The 19,504-nt window shown below is 36.3% G+C and overlaps 1 protein-coding gene across 1 annotated transcript; it reads left to right on the top strand.

The window, feature by feature from the left end:
* The first annotated feature begins 11,243 nt into the window (after positions 1-11,243).
* On the top strand, positions 11,244-19,043 carry nmur1b (neuromedin U receptor 1b). Its single transcript, XM_058758590.1, is given in 4 exon segments — positions 11,244-11,279; positions 14,308-14,659; positions 14,662-15,189; positions 18,454-19,043. Coding segments are annotated over 3 exon segments (1,209 nt in total). The 5' UTR covers positions 11,244-11,279; positions 14,308-14,328; the 3' UTR covers positions 18,804-19,043.
* The last annotated feature ends 461 nt before the right edge of the window (positions 19,044-19,504 follow it).

The raw sequence follows: 19,504 nt of genomic DNA, 5'->3' as shown, positions 1-19,504 counted from the left end.
TTTATTTGACAAAATAAAGTAGTGAATACACTCAATTCGTCAAGGATAACACAATAAAGTTTAAAATAAAACTTGTTTCCATTGTGGTCCTTGATGTAAAGCACAAACTCCACTCCCGGTAACAGGTACACTGGCACTGCATTATAAATACAAAAATTACATAAAATTCCACATTTACAAAAATTTACAATCACAAATAACCACGTACGTAATACAAATTCATCAACAAAACACCCTACTTAAGAGCCAACTTTTAACTTTTAAACTAAAACTAACCATAGTTGAAATACCCTTAATATCCAGAGGTAATTTATTCCACAAAAGTGCCCCAGAATATCTAAAAAACCTATGACCATACATAGTTTTAAAACGACATAATGTAATATCCATAAGACTTTGCCTAGTTTTATAACAATGTTGCTCATTTACCCTAGAAAAAATATAAAATATAATTAAAATATAAAGGAGCCCTATTATTGATAATCTTATGTACCATTTTTAATTTAATATGTTCTAGTCCGCTTTCTATAGGTAACCAATCAAGACACTTAAAATGGGAAACCTCCACATGTGTAAAACAACTAAACCCTGATACTAACCTTTGGTATAGATGTCACATTTCCTCAGACATTATAAACAGTTTAACTGAACGCTCAGGGTTTGTTGTTCAGGTGAGGTCATTGCAGATTTGTGGGCCAAGAATCTAGGGGCTGCTGACCGCTGCAGTTATTATGAGCTGTCGCATGGTGTGCGAGATGCCTTACTGAAGTCAACAAAAAGTTCCTTTGTCTCGGTGAATACATTGCTGGTTCTGTTTTGCAGGCTAAAAGTTGTAAATACACTCCATACAATGCTGAATTTCTGAATCCATAATTTTAAATATATATATATACATACACACACATACAGTGAGGAAAATAAGTATTTGAACACCCTGCTATTTTGCAAGTTCTCCCACTTAGAAATCATGGAGGGGTCTGAAATTGTCATCGTAGGTGCATGTCCACTGTGAGAGACATAATTGAAAAAAAAAAAATCCAGAAATCACAATGTATGATTTTTTAACTATTTATTTGTATGATACAGCTGCAAATAAGTATTTGAACACCTGAGAAAATCAATGTTAATATTTGGTACAGTAGCCTTTGTTTGCAATTACAGAGGTCAAACGTTTCCTGTAGTTTTTCACCAGGTTTGCACACACTGCAGGAGGGATTTTGGCCCACTCCTCCACACAGATCTTCTCTAGATCAGTCAGGTTTCTGGCCTGTCGCTGAGAAACACGGAGTTTGAGCTCCCTCAAAGATTCTCTATTGGGTTTAGGTCTGGAGACTGGCTAGGCCACGCCAGAACCTTGATATGCTTCTTACAGAGCCACTCCTTGGTTATCCTGGCTGTGTGCTTGGTCATTGTCATGTTGGAAGACCCAGCCTCGACCCATCTTCAATGCTCTAACTGAGGGAAGGAGGTTGTTCCCCAAAATCTCGCAATACATGGCCCCGGTCATCCTCTCCTTAATACAGTGCAGTCGCCCTGTCCCATGTGCAGAAAAACACCCCAAAGCATGATGCTACCACCCCATGCTTCACAGTAGGGATGGTGTTCTTGGGATGGTACTCATCATTCTTCTTCCTCCAAACACGTTTAGTGGAATTATGACCAAAAGTTCTATTTTGGTCTCATCTGACCACATGACTTTCTCCCATGACTCCTCTGGATCATCCAAATGGTCATTGGCAAACTTAAGTCGGGCCTGGACATGTGCTGGTTTAAGCAGGGGAACCTTCCGTGCCATGCATGATTTCAAACCATGACGTCTTGGTATTACCAACAGTAACCTTGGAAGCGGTGGTCCCAGCTCTTTTCAGGTCATTGACCAGCTCCTCCCGTGTAGTTCTGGGCTGATTTCTCACCTTTCTTAGGATCATTGAGACCCCACGAGGTGAGATCTTGCATGGAGCCCCAGTCCGAGGGAGATTGACAGTCATGTTTAGCTTCTTCCATTTTCTAATGATTGCTCCAACAGTGGACCTTTTTCACCAAGCTGCTTGGCAATTTCCCGTAGCCCTTTCCAGCCTTGTGGAGGTGTACAATTTTGTCTCTAGTGTCTTTGGACAGCTCTTTGGTCTTGGCCATGTTAGTAGTTGGATTCTTACTGATTGTATGGGGTGGACAGGTGTCTTTATGCAGCTAACGACCTCAAACAGGTGCATCTAATTTAGGATAATAAATGGAGTGGAGGTGGACATTTTAAAGGCAGACTAACAGGTCTTTGAGGGTCAGAATTCTAGCTGATAGACAGGTGTTCAAATACTTATTTGCAGCTGTATCATACAAATAAATAGTTAAAAATCATACATTGTGATTTCTGGATTTTTTTTTAGATTATGTCTCTCACAGTGGACATGCACCTACGATGACAATTTCAGACCCCTCCATGATTTCTAAGTGGGAGAACTTGTAAAATAGCAGGGTGTTCAAATACTTATTTTCCTCACTGTATATATATATATATATATATATATATATTCTAAATATATGTTTTAAACAGCACAGCTTAAAGAAATATATTTGTAAAAATTTAAATATATTTCATTTAAACTTTCAAATTCCAAAAAATAAAAATATTGCAAAATGTATTTCAAGGGGCAAGAAAAAATATTTGCAATCTTAAAATACATTTTGAGTAAATGCAAAATGTATATTTTGAACAATATAAATATAACAAATGTCCAAAAATAAAAGTAACTAAAATTCAAAATAGCAAAAATATATTTATGTAAACATATTTTAACATTTATATTATCAATATATTATTTTCTATCAAATCAGTTTTGATTTGAATTGATGAAAATGAAATGATAAGGGATAGATATACAGTCTGAGTCTGGTCAGTAGATGCCACTGTTGAACAGCTTACGAAACAGAGAAAATAAATCTTTCCAAAACACCAAGTCAACTGCAATTGCAAGACTACTAGCGGAAGATTAACCTTATATAACCCAAAATCTCAAGCTCCTCGTAATATGTTTTGTCCTTGTTTACTCTTATTCAGGGAGGGCTTAATTAATCAAGGACCAAAGCCAGTTTTCGCTCCTTGAAGTTTTGTTTATGGCTGTAAGGGTGGTCTTTGTCAAAATGACAGGACTGCAAGACAACTCACAAATTTTACAATGGAGAAAGAAAATTCATTCATTTCAACCCATTCTCACTGGAAGACAAAAAAATGAACTATGTCATAGACATAGAAATAAAACTATACAGGATTTAATATCAAACCTGATGCACGAGAGGGGATACAGCACAGCACTGCAGTGGACCGTGGCCAAGATGACCTGAAAAACCACGCAGAGTATTTAACACATAACATATACCAGATATATGTGAACAGACACAATGGAAACAAAACATTACGCACAGGCATCTGGCGGTGAACCTGAGACTGTACAGGGAGAGTGCAGAGAAATTACATTTTCTACGGTATGTATCCAAATGCTAATCATTTACACTTTCAAGGTTCTTTATTGGCATCTACGGTTCCATGAAGAACCTTTAACCTCTATAGAACCTTTCCATTCCACAAAGTGTTCTTGGTTGTTTAGATTATTCAAATGTTCTTCACACTAAGAATAAAATGGAATTAAGAACTGATCACTGAAAGCTTCGGTGGAAAATGGTCCTTCTGTGTAGTGAATTCCCATCAGTATTCTAAATGTTACTGATTGATTCAGTAACAGAGTAAATCATCTGAAGAGAAGAACATTTTTCTTTTGTTTAGTATTAATTACATAAGAGATAGTCAACTCGTGGCCACCAAGACAGTGGAGGATGTGGAGATGGCATTTTATCATCCCATAAATATTTACATTCTATTGCATAACCACAACCACAATTCAATGCAAAGTGATACAAATCTTCTTATAGCAGAAGTCACACAAATGATAATAAGAGCGTCTAGCTTGAGGAGACGGTGCATGGAGCCTCTGGCGTTATAAACGCTCACCATCCAGGTTTTGGTTGTGTTTGAGGTCAGGAAGCATCAGCTCATCTGCATGATTTGGCATTAGAGCCGCGGGGTCCCTGTCTCAAGGTTTATCCTCCAGACAGTGTCTGTCCAGCTGTTTGAACACACAGACCTCCACTGGGTCAAGAGCAGATGATTTCAATTGCATTTACATAACTAACTGCCTTTATTGATATTTGCTGAGAAAACCACAAAAAATAAAGATTAAACACAGCAAAAAAACAAACAAATTGGCTTTAGAAATGTTATTTTCTTTACAAATGTTTATTTTTGCAGTCTAGTTCACGGGAGATTTTTTTTTATTCTTGTAATTTCTGTGAGTGATATTTTTAAATTGTTGGTTTATGTAGCCTAAACATGTAGATTGAAGACTTTGGATGTTTCATCACGTCTTATATTTTTCTCACACGATGAGTTTGAAGTGTTTAAATCAAGACAACAACACAAGGATCATAATGTTTTCAGCTTTGAGAGTTTATTACGTCACTGGATGTCATATAACATATTTTGTGAACTACTAAACTGTTTTACATTGGCATAATTTTTTAGATAATTTAGATAATTTTAGATAATTTATGCTCTTTGTTATTTTGCATGTCAACTTTTTAGTGTAAATATGGTTTATAGCAGGCGTTAACAGTGATTAACCACTATTAATTGTGAAGGGCGGGGTCGGGTGGGGTAGCTATAAACCATTAAAGTTCATTTGATTGGAGAGAAGAACCACCTCGCCCTCCTTTTGTCAATCACTGTGTCACACCCCCCACAACACAACACACTACACCACACCGATCGGTTACGACTCCCACAGACCACCACAACCCGGCAGGGGGCAACTACTACCGACTAAAAAAGCTTGAGAGGTCAGTTCGTGAAACGCTTCTTAGCGCTAAGGTCTTTGTGACGTCACAAAGTCTTTGTGACGATTACGTCACGGAATGCCCAATATATATATATATATATATATATATATATATATATATTTTTTTTTTTTTTTTTTTTACTTCCGTAAATCCTCAAGTTGAGTTTATTCTTCACGTGTAAGTTATGGGGATCAAGTAAATACATATGGGTGGATATTCAGGAGTTAATTCTAATTAAAAATAATTAAAAGTTTTATAATGTAGCCTAAATGACACATCAAAAATGTCTTTTAAATGCCGTTTATTGATTTAATTGTTTTGCCTTTGTCTCAGACAGACTTTCAATTGTAAACCCGAAATCCCTTATAAACAGGAATTACTACTGATTTAAAATAATGATTTAAAAACTTTTTCAGTATTTGTTATGATTTACATAATTTTTCAGTTATTGTACTTTTTTTCATACATTAGTGTACTTTTACTAACAACACAACAGTGTCAAATGTGTAAAGAAAAAAAACAAGATAACAATCTTTTTTTTTTTGTTATGTGTTATTTCCAGTCTGAAAACTGTAGCCTAATTTTGTCAAGTTACACAAAAAAGGTGACAATTATATTTATTATTTAGGACATATGTGCTATCTATGAAACTGGCTTTAGCAAGACAGAGGAGTCTGAATTTTGTTCTAAAAATGTTTAATATGTCATTTCCACCACAAAATATTGCTACAGATATGTCTTTTGAGATGTGGTGGGAATGTCACTTTCATAAAAAAGAAAAAGATGACTGTGACAGTGTTGGGCGTACTAGTAAAAGTGTGAAAAGAACACTGCTGACTTGGCAATGATCCAGAAGACGAACACTGGCGCCCTCCACAAAGAGGGTAAGTCACAGAAGGTCATTACTGAAAGGTGTGGCTGTTTACAGAGTGCTGTATCAAAGCATATTAAATGCAAAGTTGACTGGAAGGAAGAATTTGGGTAGGAAAAGGTGCACAAGCAACAGGGATGACCGCAAGCTTGAGAATACTGTCAAGCAAAGCCGATTCAAACACTTGGGAGAGCTTCACAAGGAGAGAACTGAAGCTGGAGTCAGTGCATCAAGAGTCACCACGCTCAGACGTCTTCAGGAAAAGGGCTACCAAGCCACTTCTGAACCAGAGACAACGTCAGAAGCATCTTACCTGGGCTGTGGAGAAAAAGAACTGGACTGTTGCTCAGTGGTCCAAAGTCCTCTTTTCAGATGAAAGTAAATTTTGCATTTCATTTGGAAATCAAGGTCCCAGAGTCTGAAGGAAGAGAGGAGAGGCACAGAATCCATGTTGCTTGAAGTCCAGTGTGAAGTTTCCACAGTCAGTGATGATTTGGGCTGCCATGTCATCTGCTGGTGTTGGTCCACTGTGTTTTCTGATGTCCACAGTCAACGCAGCCATCTACCAGGAAATTTTAGAGCACTTCATGCTTCCTTCTGTTGACAAGCTTTATGGAGATGCTGATTTCATTTTCCAGCAGGACTTGGCACCTGCCCACACTGCCAAAGGTACCAAAAGCTGGTTCAATGACCATGGTGTTACTGTGCTTGATTGGCCAGCAAACTCGCCTGACCTGAACCTCATAGAGAATCTATGGGGTATTGTCAAGAGGAAGATGAGAGACACCAGACCCAACAATGCAGATGAGCTGAAGGCCACTATCAGAGCAACCTGGGCTTCCATACCACCTCAGCAGTGCCACAAACGGATCACCTCCATGCTACGCCGAATTGAGGCAGTAATTAAAGCAAAAGGAGCCCCTACCAAGTATTGAGTACATATACAGTAAATGAACTTACTTTCCAGAAGGCCAACAATTCACTAAAAAAAATTTTTTTTATTGGTCTTATGAAGAATTCTAATTTGTTGAGATAGTGAATTGGTGGGTTTTTGTTAAATGTTAGCCTAAATCATCACAATTAAAAGAACCAAAGACTTAAACTACTTCAGTCTGTGTGCACTGAATTGATTTAATACACGAGTTTCACAATTTTAGTTGAATTACTGAACTAAATTAACTTTTCCACGACATTCTAATTTATTGAGATGCACCTGTATAGTTGTATAATGTTCACTTTGTCCATTCTCATTTGTGTTTAGTTGATTGTTATTCTCCAGTTTCTCCTGCCTGTTTGTGGATTTTGCTTTATTTTTAATAAAAGAGGCTGCTTTACATGATTTTGCTTCAACTACTCGTCCTTGCTGCAGCCCACTGTCACATTATTATTGACTGACTGATGAGCAGGAAGGCACCTTCACTGCAGTAAGGGAAATGAGTGGGTTAATTCAATAATCTCCACACATCAGAATTTGAGCTTAACCTTGTGATAAACGATGTTCCAGTAACGTCATCTGGATGAGCTAGCTGCTGTTGAGGGATTCTGAGCAGGACAATTTTCTGCTTTACTGCCCTCAGAGTACTGGCTAGCCGCTGGCGATTGAAAATCTGCTGAGATTAGAGGGGAAATGTAGTGGAAATCCAGAGAGAACAGTCGATTCAATTCATTTAAAAGTCTTTATTGTTTCTGCTTATGCACGTGTCATGCTGTGTGTGTAGCGTGGTGGAGAATGAAGATACAGCTGTTTGAAGTGCAGTTTGAATATTCTGTGTATAAACAATCCAGTGAATGGTGAATGAAAAATGGGAATCCAGTGCATGCCTGCTGGTATTTTGAAGTGTGCTGTAGTACACATGCTGTGCTGTTTAATTTACAGGAACTCGTCCAAGAAGAGGCAAGCAGGGCTGACAGTTTGAACGAGATATTTTAAAGAATGCTGCAAGCATTACTGGTTACTGGTATTGACTTCCATTGTATTTTTGAAGTAAGTGGCTACCAGCAACTGTTTGTTTCCCAAACTTCTTCATGCCTTTATGTTCAACAGAAGAAAAAAACTCACAGGTCTGGAACAGCTTAAGGGTGAGTAAATGATGGCAGATTTTTTCAAATTCAGTACCATCATATTTTGCCATAGTTGTTGGGTTAAAAAAAAAGTGAACACACACACAAATAAATACAAAATACATAAATAGCTATGTCATAATAAATGTATATTGTAACTGAAAGGTTGAACAATTTTTAATAAATGTATTTTTAATAAATGTCAGATCAGAGTAAGTTGTCACATCAGTTGATTTGATATTTTTCACCTTTTACATTTTTTATTTTTCTTTAAGTCAGTGGTCTCAAACTCAATTCCTGGAGGGCCACAGCTCTAAAGAGTTTAGCTCCAACCAGCTCCAAATCACACCTGTTTGGAAGTTTCTAGTGATCCTGAAAACCTTGATTATCTGGATCAGGTGTGTTTGATTAGGGCTGGAGCTAAACTGTGCAGAGTTGTGGCCCTCCAGGAACTGAGTTTGAGACCAATGCTTTAATAAGTCAGGGGTCACCAGACCTGATCCTGCAGAGTTTAGCTCCAACTTGCCTCAACACACCTGCCTGGAAGTTTCAAGTATTCCAAGCAAGACCTTGATTAGCTGCTTCAGGTGTGTTTAATTAGGGTTGGAGCTAAACTCTGCAGGACGCTGGCCCTCCAGGACCGAGTCTGGTGACCCCTGCTTTAAGTGCTTATAATAGCAAAATTGTTATATTTTGTAACTTAAAGTAAAGTTAAAAGTAAAGTTTGTAAAGTTTTGCAGTTTGCTGATTTGTGGATAAATCACAAAATATAGTGTGACAACATGCTGCTATTGGGTCAACATATTCAGAGATTTTCGCACTTTTTCTGTAATTAATTGCACTTAATTGCCCCTAACATTAAAATGTATAAACTATGTTCACACTGAATATCCAAATTAATAGATAAAGGCATAAAGATGAGACTATGAATTCTGAATAAAAGGAAGTATCACTGATACTGGTTACTCTGTTAAACGTATAAGTGTAAGTGTATAGTTATATATATTTAGTCATGTCTATAAATCTATAAACCTAACCTGGGGAAAAAGTGTGGAAACTATAGTCCTAATCTCCCTTATAGCACAACACTAAGCTGATGTCTAGACATTAGCACACACGCTCCATGGCATTTGTGCGGGAGACATTCAATTTGATTCTCTTTCACAATAATAATTGAAAATTTCAACCTAATTTGCATAAGAATTCAAACCCATCCGAGTTGAACTGGTTCATTTGAAATAAATCATGCATAAAACCCCGACGACAGGCCGTATGGCGTTTGTCAAGTAGCACTGAATAATTCTCCAATCATGAGGAAATAGATTATTGTCGGATGATCACTTGGCTAACACCGTCGCTGTCACATCGCAATTCGGAAGCTGGTCAGGATTGAGGGCGCGAAGAACTGAGCCAAAACAGACAGGCACTTGAGGAAAACTTCCTCCAGAGCCCACTGTAGACGTCAGAAGTTAAAGTCATCCTTCAGATAAACAACAAGCCCTGCCACACTGTGTTTCACATGCTGTAGTGTGCCCAGCAAAAGCCTGAACTATTTTTAAATCTGAAGATTTTGCAGACGCTCTAATTGGCCAGAGCTCTTTTAGGACTATAGCAAAATGAAACATAATGCAATAGCTTTACTTGTACATACTTGTTTATTATTAAAGGTGTAGTACACCCCAAAAATAAAAAAAATAAAAAAACAAATCTGTCATCATTTACTCACCATGAAGTTCATTTTTAAGAAAGTATGTAACCCAACAGCTGGCGTTTTTTTCATACTATGGAAGTCAATGGCTACCAGCAATTTGCTCCCCGACTCTCTTCAAAATATCTTCATTTGTGTTCAACAGAAGAAAGAAACTCATATAGGTTTGGAACAACTTGAGGGTGAATAAATGACGACTGAATTTTCATTTTTGGATGAACTGCCATGAAATTAGCAATTTATGGTTCTAACCTTTGTCACTGGCCATGTTGAGCTGGAATACAGTGATCATAAAAGGAATATCTTCATATTTTTGACATTATTTCGTGTTATTTGAGCTGTGAGGAGATACAAGGTTTCCAGGCTTTGTGTTCAACATGTAATAAAGTCTCTCTCAGATGAGACTTCTCAAAGCACAGTCACAGTCTGGGTTTTCCTCTGCTTGTGCTGAAGTGGTGGAGAGTTTCCAAAACACTGTCAGCGTAGTGCAAGCTTCCTTTTAGGGTTATTAAACACAACAAGAGTCCTCCATTTTGTGTTAACGCAGTTTGAGTGATGTGACATGGATTATTATTGCAGACGAGACTTTCTTTTTTATGCATTCAAAGTAATGAAAGCGACGAGAACTTTAGCATATGGAAAAATGTCTTTTAAAACTATTTACTTAAGTGCGAAGGGAATGTTATGTGTGTGAATATATATGTGTGTGTGTATATATATATGATTAGTATTATTATTTTTAAGGTTTGGAGTAGAAATGCAAATTCAATACAATTAAGCACACTTCTTTTTCACAAGGGTCATACACACTTCTAATCATAATTGTCAGCAATTATGACAACAATACACAATTTTCAAACCACACAGGCCTGATGTGTATAAGTTATGACTAGTTATTATTGGTACAATGTTAAACACACTTTATTTGGACATGATTTTTTTAAACTAAAAGAAAAGTGAAATGAAGAAGAAGAAATAATGAAGGTTTCTAGATCACTAATCAAATGTAAGCAAATGTGTTACATTGAGCATATGAACTCCTTTGAACAAAAATAGATTTCCTTTCTTCTTGGGATCATGCTGGAATCATGCATGGATCATCATGAATGGATCATCAGGTTTTGCACAAACTAGCAAAGTCTCATTCCAGTTTCAATGATGCTCTCATTAAAGTAAAAGATGGGCATGACATGTTCATTTTAAACCTTTTTTTTTATTTTTTATTGAAATTATGCAGATACTATTATTTGATGTATTTAAAAATATGTATTAGTAAATAAGATATCATTATGTATATAATTATTTTGTTTGTTTTGTAAAATCATTAATTTATGAAATGTGGTGTGAGCCTTTCATATAAGCATGCATGTCATAACTAGGGCGAGAATGAATGTATTGTTCTTGGTTGAAAGCCAGTGAGCAGCTACGTCACTAGTGCGATTGCTTGAGTGAAATATTACACACTGACAATTCCAGACATCATACGTAGAAAAGATGCTGACGGCACTTGAAAGGTCATCCGTCTCACTATAAGGAGGAGGAGACGTGTGCAGAGAGTTAGTAGAGAGAGTTTGTATGTGCATTTGTCTTCATTGCTTTACAGTGTCATGTCAGATTACAGCACGGCAGCACGTCTGATCTGCTGGAGAAGGAGGGATGTGTGAGGAGGAACGGAGAGGCAGGACAGTCATGAGTAGCAGTCCTTCAGGAACACCGGTCTGAGAAACACCATTTCAACCAGATTTTACTCAGGTAGGTTTTCCTTTCATCTTGCCAGGACATAAATTAAATACAATTTATTTTAGACATTAATGCATTGCAAAAAATTAATGCAAAAAAAAAAATAAAGGGGGGGGGTACTAACTATTTCAATAAAAATTTTACTAATTTCTGCTTTAGACAGCATTTGTTATGATAATAAGCAGCTTGCTGTCATAAAATCGTGATACAAATATTGATTAACAAAAAATATAGGTTGAGGTTGTGCATTTGCACATCTTACTTTGTATATTAATCATAGTTTACTGTTTGCCGTGTAAATTAGACAGTTACTTTAAGTTTCAATATTATAGGGAATTGTGGAAACTAATTCTTATTAAATGAATGCTACATTTATTTTATGTAATTAATTAATTATAGACGTGATAACAATTCCGTTTCTGCCAACCAAAGTGTTTCACTCATCTATTACAAGTCAATGAAATTCATCTTTTTACAAGTATAAGTAAAAATGCATTCCTTTGCAGGGATTTGATTTGATTTGTTTATAAATTATTTTATTATTTATTAAGTTTAAGTCAAGTCTATTTATTATTTATTAAGTATGTTTTAAAATGGTTTAATATATTTTTTCAAAGTAAGTACAAAATGCGTTCCTACTTATGGATTTAATTTTATTATTTTATTTTGAGTATTTTCTTTTATTTATTAAATCTGTTCAGTTTATTTATTAAGTCTGTTTTAAAATGGCATATTATTGATCATATTAATTGTAATTTATTGATAGATGATTATTTTGAATGTATTCTGATCTGCACAGTTCTTGCAATATACGCATAATGTCTTCTAAAAAGAAGAATATCAAATAATGTGGAATATCTGAACTGAAAATAAAGGAAGAAAAATGATTCAGCCTATACAGGAAAAAAATACAAAGCTTTTTAAGACAAAAAAGACTGAACTTCTCCAGCTGTGTTATAAAAACATCTTAGATAGGATTTCTTACAAACTGTCTGACTAATTAATTACAATGATAACCACAAAAACAAACATGCTTTTCCAGAGTTTATTTCCATCTTTAAGTAGCCACTCGTGAACAAACTAAAAGTGCGTAAGGACAGGAACTCAAGTCTTCAGGCAATTAGATCTCCAGAAGCAGAGCTGAGCACCACATATTAAACATCTCATACCATAAATGAATATGTTTATTCAGTTTGGTTTGGGTCTGTTTACTCTAATTTGAACTGAAAAGTATACAAGAGACCTACTTGTTACTGTTCAGAATATACACTGTCCGAATCTATGGCTCATGTTGGAGCAATAGTGTTCACTCCAAACACACGCAGGACTGTGATCTGACCCTGAGAACCACAGCTCTGACACAATCTATCTGAAACTAGAATCTTTATTAACATCATTAGAAGTTACATATAAAATGTACAGTATTACATTATAATTTACTATTACATTTACATTAAGTCATTTAGCAGATGCTTTTATCCAAAGCGACAATGGAAGCAATCAAAACCAACAAAAGAGCAATGATATGCAAGTGCTATAACAAGTCTCAGTTAGCTTAACGCAGTACACACAGCAAGGTTTTTTTAAATTATATAATAAATAAAAAGAAAACAGATAGAATAGAAAAAAGCTAGTGTTAGAGGCTTTTTTTTTTTTTTTGCTTTTTGTTAATTGTATAATAAATAAAAAGAAAACAAATAGAATACAAAAAGAATAAAATGAATTATAATATTAACTAATAATGTTAATAATTATATATTTTAATATATGCAGAAATTATGAATACACGTTTGTTGTCGGTAAGGTTTTTGTTTTTTGAGAAGTTTGTTTATTTCATTAAAATATGATAAAAAACAGTAATACAAATTAAAATATTATTATTAATTTTTACAATTTAATTTAAATTTAAAATAACTGTTTGCTATTTGAATTTCATTTTAAATGTACGCTGTAAAAAAAAAAAAGGCAACCAGCTTCAGCAGATTTTTGAGTTTTCTCAACTTGTCGTTTTAAGTTTATACAACAAAAATTTGAGAATCTCCCTCAAAAATAAGTTGAGCAAACTCAAAAATCTGCTGAAGCTGGTTACCTTAAAATTTTAAGTTGGCTCAACTTTTTTTTTTTTTTTTTAACAGTGTAGTTTATTCCTGCACAGCAGAATTTTCATCATCATTACTCTAGTGTTCAATGTAACATGATCCTTCAGAAATTATTCTAATATGCTCATTTGCTGCTCAATTATTATTAATTATTATTGGTGTCAATAATTAATAATGGTTCTTTCTTATTATTCTAAATGTTTGAAACTGTTTTTGCTGCTTACTAGAAACCATCAGTTGAAATGAATTTCAAAGGAAAGGAAAGGATCATAAATGTCTTTTTTTTTATCTTACCCCAAACTTTCTGACGGATCATGTGACACTGAAGACTGGAGTAATGATGCTGAAAATTCAGCTTTGATCACAGCAATAAATTACATTTGAACTTTTTTCTTCAACTTGTACTAATATTTCACAGAATGTATCTGTTTTCCCTGTTGAAAAAAACAGCATATGCTGGTTTGGTATGTTTTGAAGCATGGCTGCTGGTTTAAGATGGTCCTTTGCTGGTCATGAGCTGGTTTAAGCCTGTCTTTAGCTGGTCACGAGCTGGTTTAAGCCTATCTGTATCTGGTCAGGAGCTGGTTTAAGCCTGTCTGTATCTGGTCAGGAGCTGGTTTAAGCCTGTCTTTAGCTGGTCATGAGCTGGTTTAAGCTGGTCCTTAGCTGGTCATGAGCTGGTTTAAAGTGGTCCAGCTGGTCATGAGCTGGTTTAAGTTGGTTCTTAGCTGGTCATGTGCTGGTCCTAAGCAACTAGCTCCTGCTCAGGACCAGCTTAGGACCAGCACATGACCAGCTTAAACCAGCTCATGACCAGCTGCCATGCCTCAAAACATGCCTAACCAGCATATGCTGGATTTTTCAACAGGGTTACTGTATCTTTGATCAAATAAATGCAGGCTTTTTATTGACCCTACCTGTTTTTGCCGTAACCTCTGCAGGTAATTTCCTCGTGAGAATCAATGATCCAGTACAACTGCTCGTCTCCAGACTCGCTCTACGCTGCTGTGAATGCGTCATGGTGCTCCACCAGAGAGGACGAGTGTCACAACAGAACAGCGAGCCAGTCGGACCTCTGTCTGAGCCGCAGCGCTTACCTGGAGAAGAACCTGGGCCCTTGCCGTTCACCCTTCTTCCTGCCCATGTGCGTCACCTACATGCTAATCTTTGTAGTCGGCGTGCTGGGCAACAGCCTGACTTGTATCGTCATCGCCCGTCACCGCGTGATGCGCACAACCACAAACTACTACCTGTTCAGCTTGGCCATTTCTGACCTCCTCGTGCTGCTGCTGGGTCTCCGCTGGAGCTTTATGAACTCTGGAGCAACTATCCTTTTCTGTTTGGCGTTGCTGGCTGCTACTTCAAAACCTGCCTGTTCGAGACGGTCTGCTTTGCGTCTGTGCTCAACGTGACCGCCTTGAGCGTTGAACGCTACAGAGCGGTGGTGCATCCTCTGCAGGCCAAACACGTGGCAACGCACGCTCACGCCAAGCGTGTTATCCTCATGCTCTGGGCCGTCTCGCTGTTGTGTGCCTTGCCCAACACCAGTCTGCATGGCGTGGAGACGTTAAAACCCCGTTTTGGACTCACTTTCCCCGATTCGAGGGTGTGTATGGTGGTGCACGATAGGTGGATCTACAACTTGCTGGTGCAGGTGACAGCGCTGCTCTTCTTCATCCTGCCGATGCTGACCATCACTGTGCTGTATGTGCTGATCGGCCTGCAGCTGCATCAAGAACGGGACTGTTTTGATTCAAAGATCGGGCTCAATCAGGATGGGGTAAATCAGAGGGCACGTCATCGGCAAGTCACAAAAATGCTCTGTGAGTGCCGCTTCCCCTGTTACACCAATGGTTGAAAGAATACTTCACTCAAAAATGAAAATATACTGTAGATGAATTTGTTTATTCTTCCAAAAAGATGTGAAGAAATGTAGCATTACTTGACTTTCTCAGCAGTGGATCTTCTGCAGTAAATGGGTGCCGTCAGAATGAGAGCCCAAACAGCTGATATAAACATCACAAAAATCCACAAGTAATCCACACCACTCCACTCCATCAATTAACGCCTTGTGAAGTGAAAAGCTGTTTATTTGTAAGAAACAAATCAATCATTAGGATGTTAACTTTAATCGGTTGCTTCTGGCCAAAATATGAGCTCATAATACATAATATAGTTTCCTCAAGTGAAAAATTCCATCCCCTGTTGTCTCACAGCAAAATCCACCAACATAATTGTTTAGAGCTGGACTGTTTGGACTGTTTTTGCTTGTAAATGGTGCTTGATCTGTGTATATTTCTCTCCTGATTCAGACGAGATAAGATAATAATATGGGTAATTGACTCATATTTAAGCCAGAGGCAAAGGTTTGAAGTTAAAAACATCTTAATGATGGACTGGAGTGGTGTGGACTGCTTGTGGATTATTGTGATGTTTTTATCAGCTGTTTGGACTCTCATTCTGACGGCACCCATTCACTGCAGAGGATCCATTGGGGAGTAAGTGATGGAATGCTACATTTCTCCAAATCTGATGAAGAAACAAACTCATCTACATCTTGAATGGCCTGAAAGTGAATACATTTTCAGCATACTTTCATTATTGGGTGAACTATTCCTTTAACTAATCATTCAGAGGCAACATGAAACAACATTCACAACCCATTTTCTTTTCATATTTTCATATTCTTTTCATATTTCATAAATAGACATTCAGTGTGAACAAATCTATGGTCTTGGAAAGCCTGGATATATGAAGTAGAATAAGTTTAAAAGTGTGATTTCTTTATCCCAGAGAAGTCATGTAAAATAGTAAAACCCATGGGTATTATTTTGGTACATTTTATGAATATACATTTTTCTAGATATGCCAAGCTTTAAAATATTTTACTGGTTAGAAATTTTAAGTAAAAAAATCCTCATCCTCAATTAAAGTGTCCTCAGTGACTTCATTCCAAAGTCAATATGCTGTCAAGGGGGTCCAGAAACCAACACTTTAGATTAGGGAACGCATATTGACTATTAACTAAGAGTTTTTCCTCAGTAAACTCCTAATTTGCTGCTTATTGATAGGACGTAAGATAGATGTTGTAGTAGTTATGTTTAGGTATGGGGTCGGGTAATTAAAAATGCAGAATAAGACACTGATATGTGCTTTATAGTACTAATAAACAGCCTGTAATATGCAACTATTTATGAGTGAATAGTGTTCCCTAATCTAAAGTGTTATCAGACAAAAATGATTTACTTTGGAGTAATTTGCATAATAAGATCACAAATATGTATTAGGAAAGTAACAAGGGTCAATTTTGTCTTCATGTTGATTTTAATGCCACTTTTAACACTGGGTTGAGGAACGTTTTATAGTTTTGAATCTGGGTTCATCAGTACGGCGTGTTAAGATGCATAAAATCAGGTTTGTCAACATAATAGCTCAAATCATTGCTTCTTAAATATTGTGACCCATTTTCATTTCGAGGTGAACTATTCCTTTAAAACAACTGAAGTAGACTTATGTTGCAATATTTCCACAGATGAATAAGCAACACATTGCACGCTCATCATACTTATCTAGTTGATGCTATTAATCTTGTGAATATTAAAAAAGAATGTTAACCCAAGGTTAAGAAATGTACGCTGTGAAACCAAAACCTAGCAACATTAATAACAATCTTCCAATGTTCATTATTCAGAGCTGAAAAACTCAAGTATTCTTTTCTAAATGTTATGCTAGAAAAAGAAATAAAGAGTCAAATCCCAGCTTTTTTAATTATAACACATTCTTGTCCTGTGAGTGAGCTTTTATAATCTGTCTTGATAAACAGAAAATACTCATCTGTGCTTTATCAGCTGCATGTCATGTTATTATATATACAAAGGATATCTGATTTAGTAATAGCGTCAGTCTGCATCTGGCTTATTGTAATAGCTGGTCAGCACTATGCTGTGTGGCCTTCCTCAACTGATTTCAACATGTACTTTGATACTGAGATACAAACAAAATACTTAAGATCTACTCATGTATTCTCAAGTTCATAAACACTGTCAGTAGTGCAGATGTGTGCCAGGAGTAACAGTTTGTTTAATAGATTTAAACACATTATAAGTGTATCTGGACACTTCAAATGTGTGAATGTCATTGCATTAGATAACACAATAGTGTCGTCTGCAAACAAATGATGTTTGAGCTTTTCTAAGAACTAACGTCACATTTCAGCCCCTTTTTGCAATGACTATTAAAGGAATAGTTCACCAAAATAGTTCACTTTTTGCTGAACATTTACACACCCTTAGGCCATCCGATGCAGATGAGTTTGTTTCTCATCCAAACAAATTTGGAGAAATTAAGCATCACATCACTTGTTCATCAATGGATGCTCTGCAGTGAATGGGTGTCCTCAGAATGAGAGTCCAAACTGCTGATAAAAACATCACAATAATCCACAAGTCCACTTTTTGGCCAGAAGTTAAAATGCCTTAAAGGGATAGTTCACCCAAAAATGAAAATTTGATGTTTATCTGCTTACCCCCAGGGCATCCAAGATGTACGTGACTGTTTCTTCAGTAGAACACAAATGAAGGTTTTTAACTCAAACCGTTGCAGTCTGTCAGTCATATAATGGCAGTCAATGGGACTCACGGCTTTGAGAGAAAAAAAAACATACACAGAAAAAACCAAATGAAACCCTGCGGCTCGTGACGATACATTGAGGTCTTAAGACACGAAACAAACGTTCTGTGCAAGAAACTGAACAGCAATTATATCATTTTTTACCTCTGATCCATCGCAATGTGCAACTGTCCTGAGAGCATTCACAACAGCCGGCGCTTGACACATTTTCAGCTATTCCCTTAATTGCAAAAATTGGCTACAAAAAGTTAGTTTAACCTGAGTTTTGGTGATTTTTAGTGAATGTATCAGGTTCACAATAGTCTCCCAAAAGTTCATCTCTTTATCTGAGTAATAAAATATAATATAATATATTTAAAAGATGTCATTTGTTTTATTTATTTTTATTATTATCATTTGACTTTATTATACACATTTACTTTATGTAATTTCTAATACACTTGCTGTGTATTTGACAGGTGCATTGGTGATTGTGTTTGGAATCTGCTGGGCCCCGTTTCACATCGATCGTGTCATGTGGAGCTACATTGATGACTGGACTGCAGAGAACCACCACGTCTTTGAGTATGTGCATCTTCTTTCTGGTGTCTTCTTCTACTTGAGCTCAGTGGTCAATCCCATCCTGTATAACCTCATGTCTTCACGCTTCAGAGAAATGTTCCGTGAGGTGGTGTGTCAAAAAGACCATCGTCAGCTCTCAATAAGTAAGGTCACATTACGTAGTGTTGTTTCTGCCTCTTTTTCTGCCTCTAATTCTGTCTCATTTTCTGTAAAATTCAACCCTCGTGGGCTGCCACACACTCTCTAGAGAATACCAGAGGATTCTGCTCAAGTTATTTTATCCAAATACTATCATTCATAGTTGCGCTGTTAAAGTATTCAGTGCTGTGTATACAATTACATTAATCAGTGCTCATGTAATCATGTTAATATTCAGAGATACTGCAAAATATATACACACAGATATATACAAACACAATATATACACTTCCATTCAAAAGTGTGGGGTCGGTACAATTTATAAATGTTTTTTTATGGAAATCTCTAATGCTCACCCAGGCTGCATTAATTTGATTAAGAGTACAGTAAAAACAGTAATACTGTGAAAATATAATTTGAAAAAATGGTAACACTTTATTTTAAGGTGTTCTTGTTACAGTGTAATTATACATTTAAGTACTGAGTAATATTAATTAACTACATGCACTTACAATAGGGGATTAGGGTTTGGTTTAGGGTTACTTGCATAATTTATTGTTATTATAATATTAATTACATGTAACATGTGTAACAAGGACACCGTAAAATAAAGTGTTACCGAAATAACTGCTTTCTATGTGAATATATATTAAAATGTCATTTATTCCTGTAATATAAAGTTGAATGAACTCCAGTTTTCAGTGTCACGTGATCCTTCAGAAATCATTCTAATATGCTGATTTGATGCTCAAGAAACATTCATTCATATTTCAGCTTCATATTTTTGTGGAAACTGTTATACTTTTTTTC

The sequence above is a fragment of the Onychostoma macrolepis genome, chromosome 02 (assembly GCF_012432095.1).
Source record: "Onychostoma macrolepis isolate SWU-2019 chromosome 02, ASM1243209v1, whole genome shotgun sequence".
Lineage (NCBI taxonomy): Eukaryota > Metazoa > Chordata > Actinopteri > Cypriniformes > Cyprinidae > Onychostoma > Onychostoma macrolepis.
Note: the sequence above shows the minus strand (reverse complement) of the source record. Positions and strands in the feature narration are given on the sequence as shown.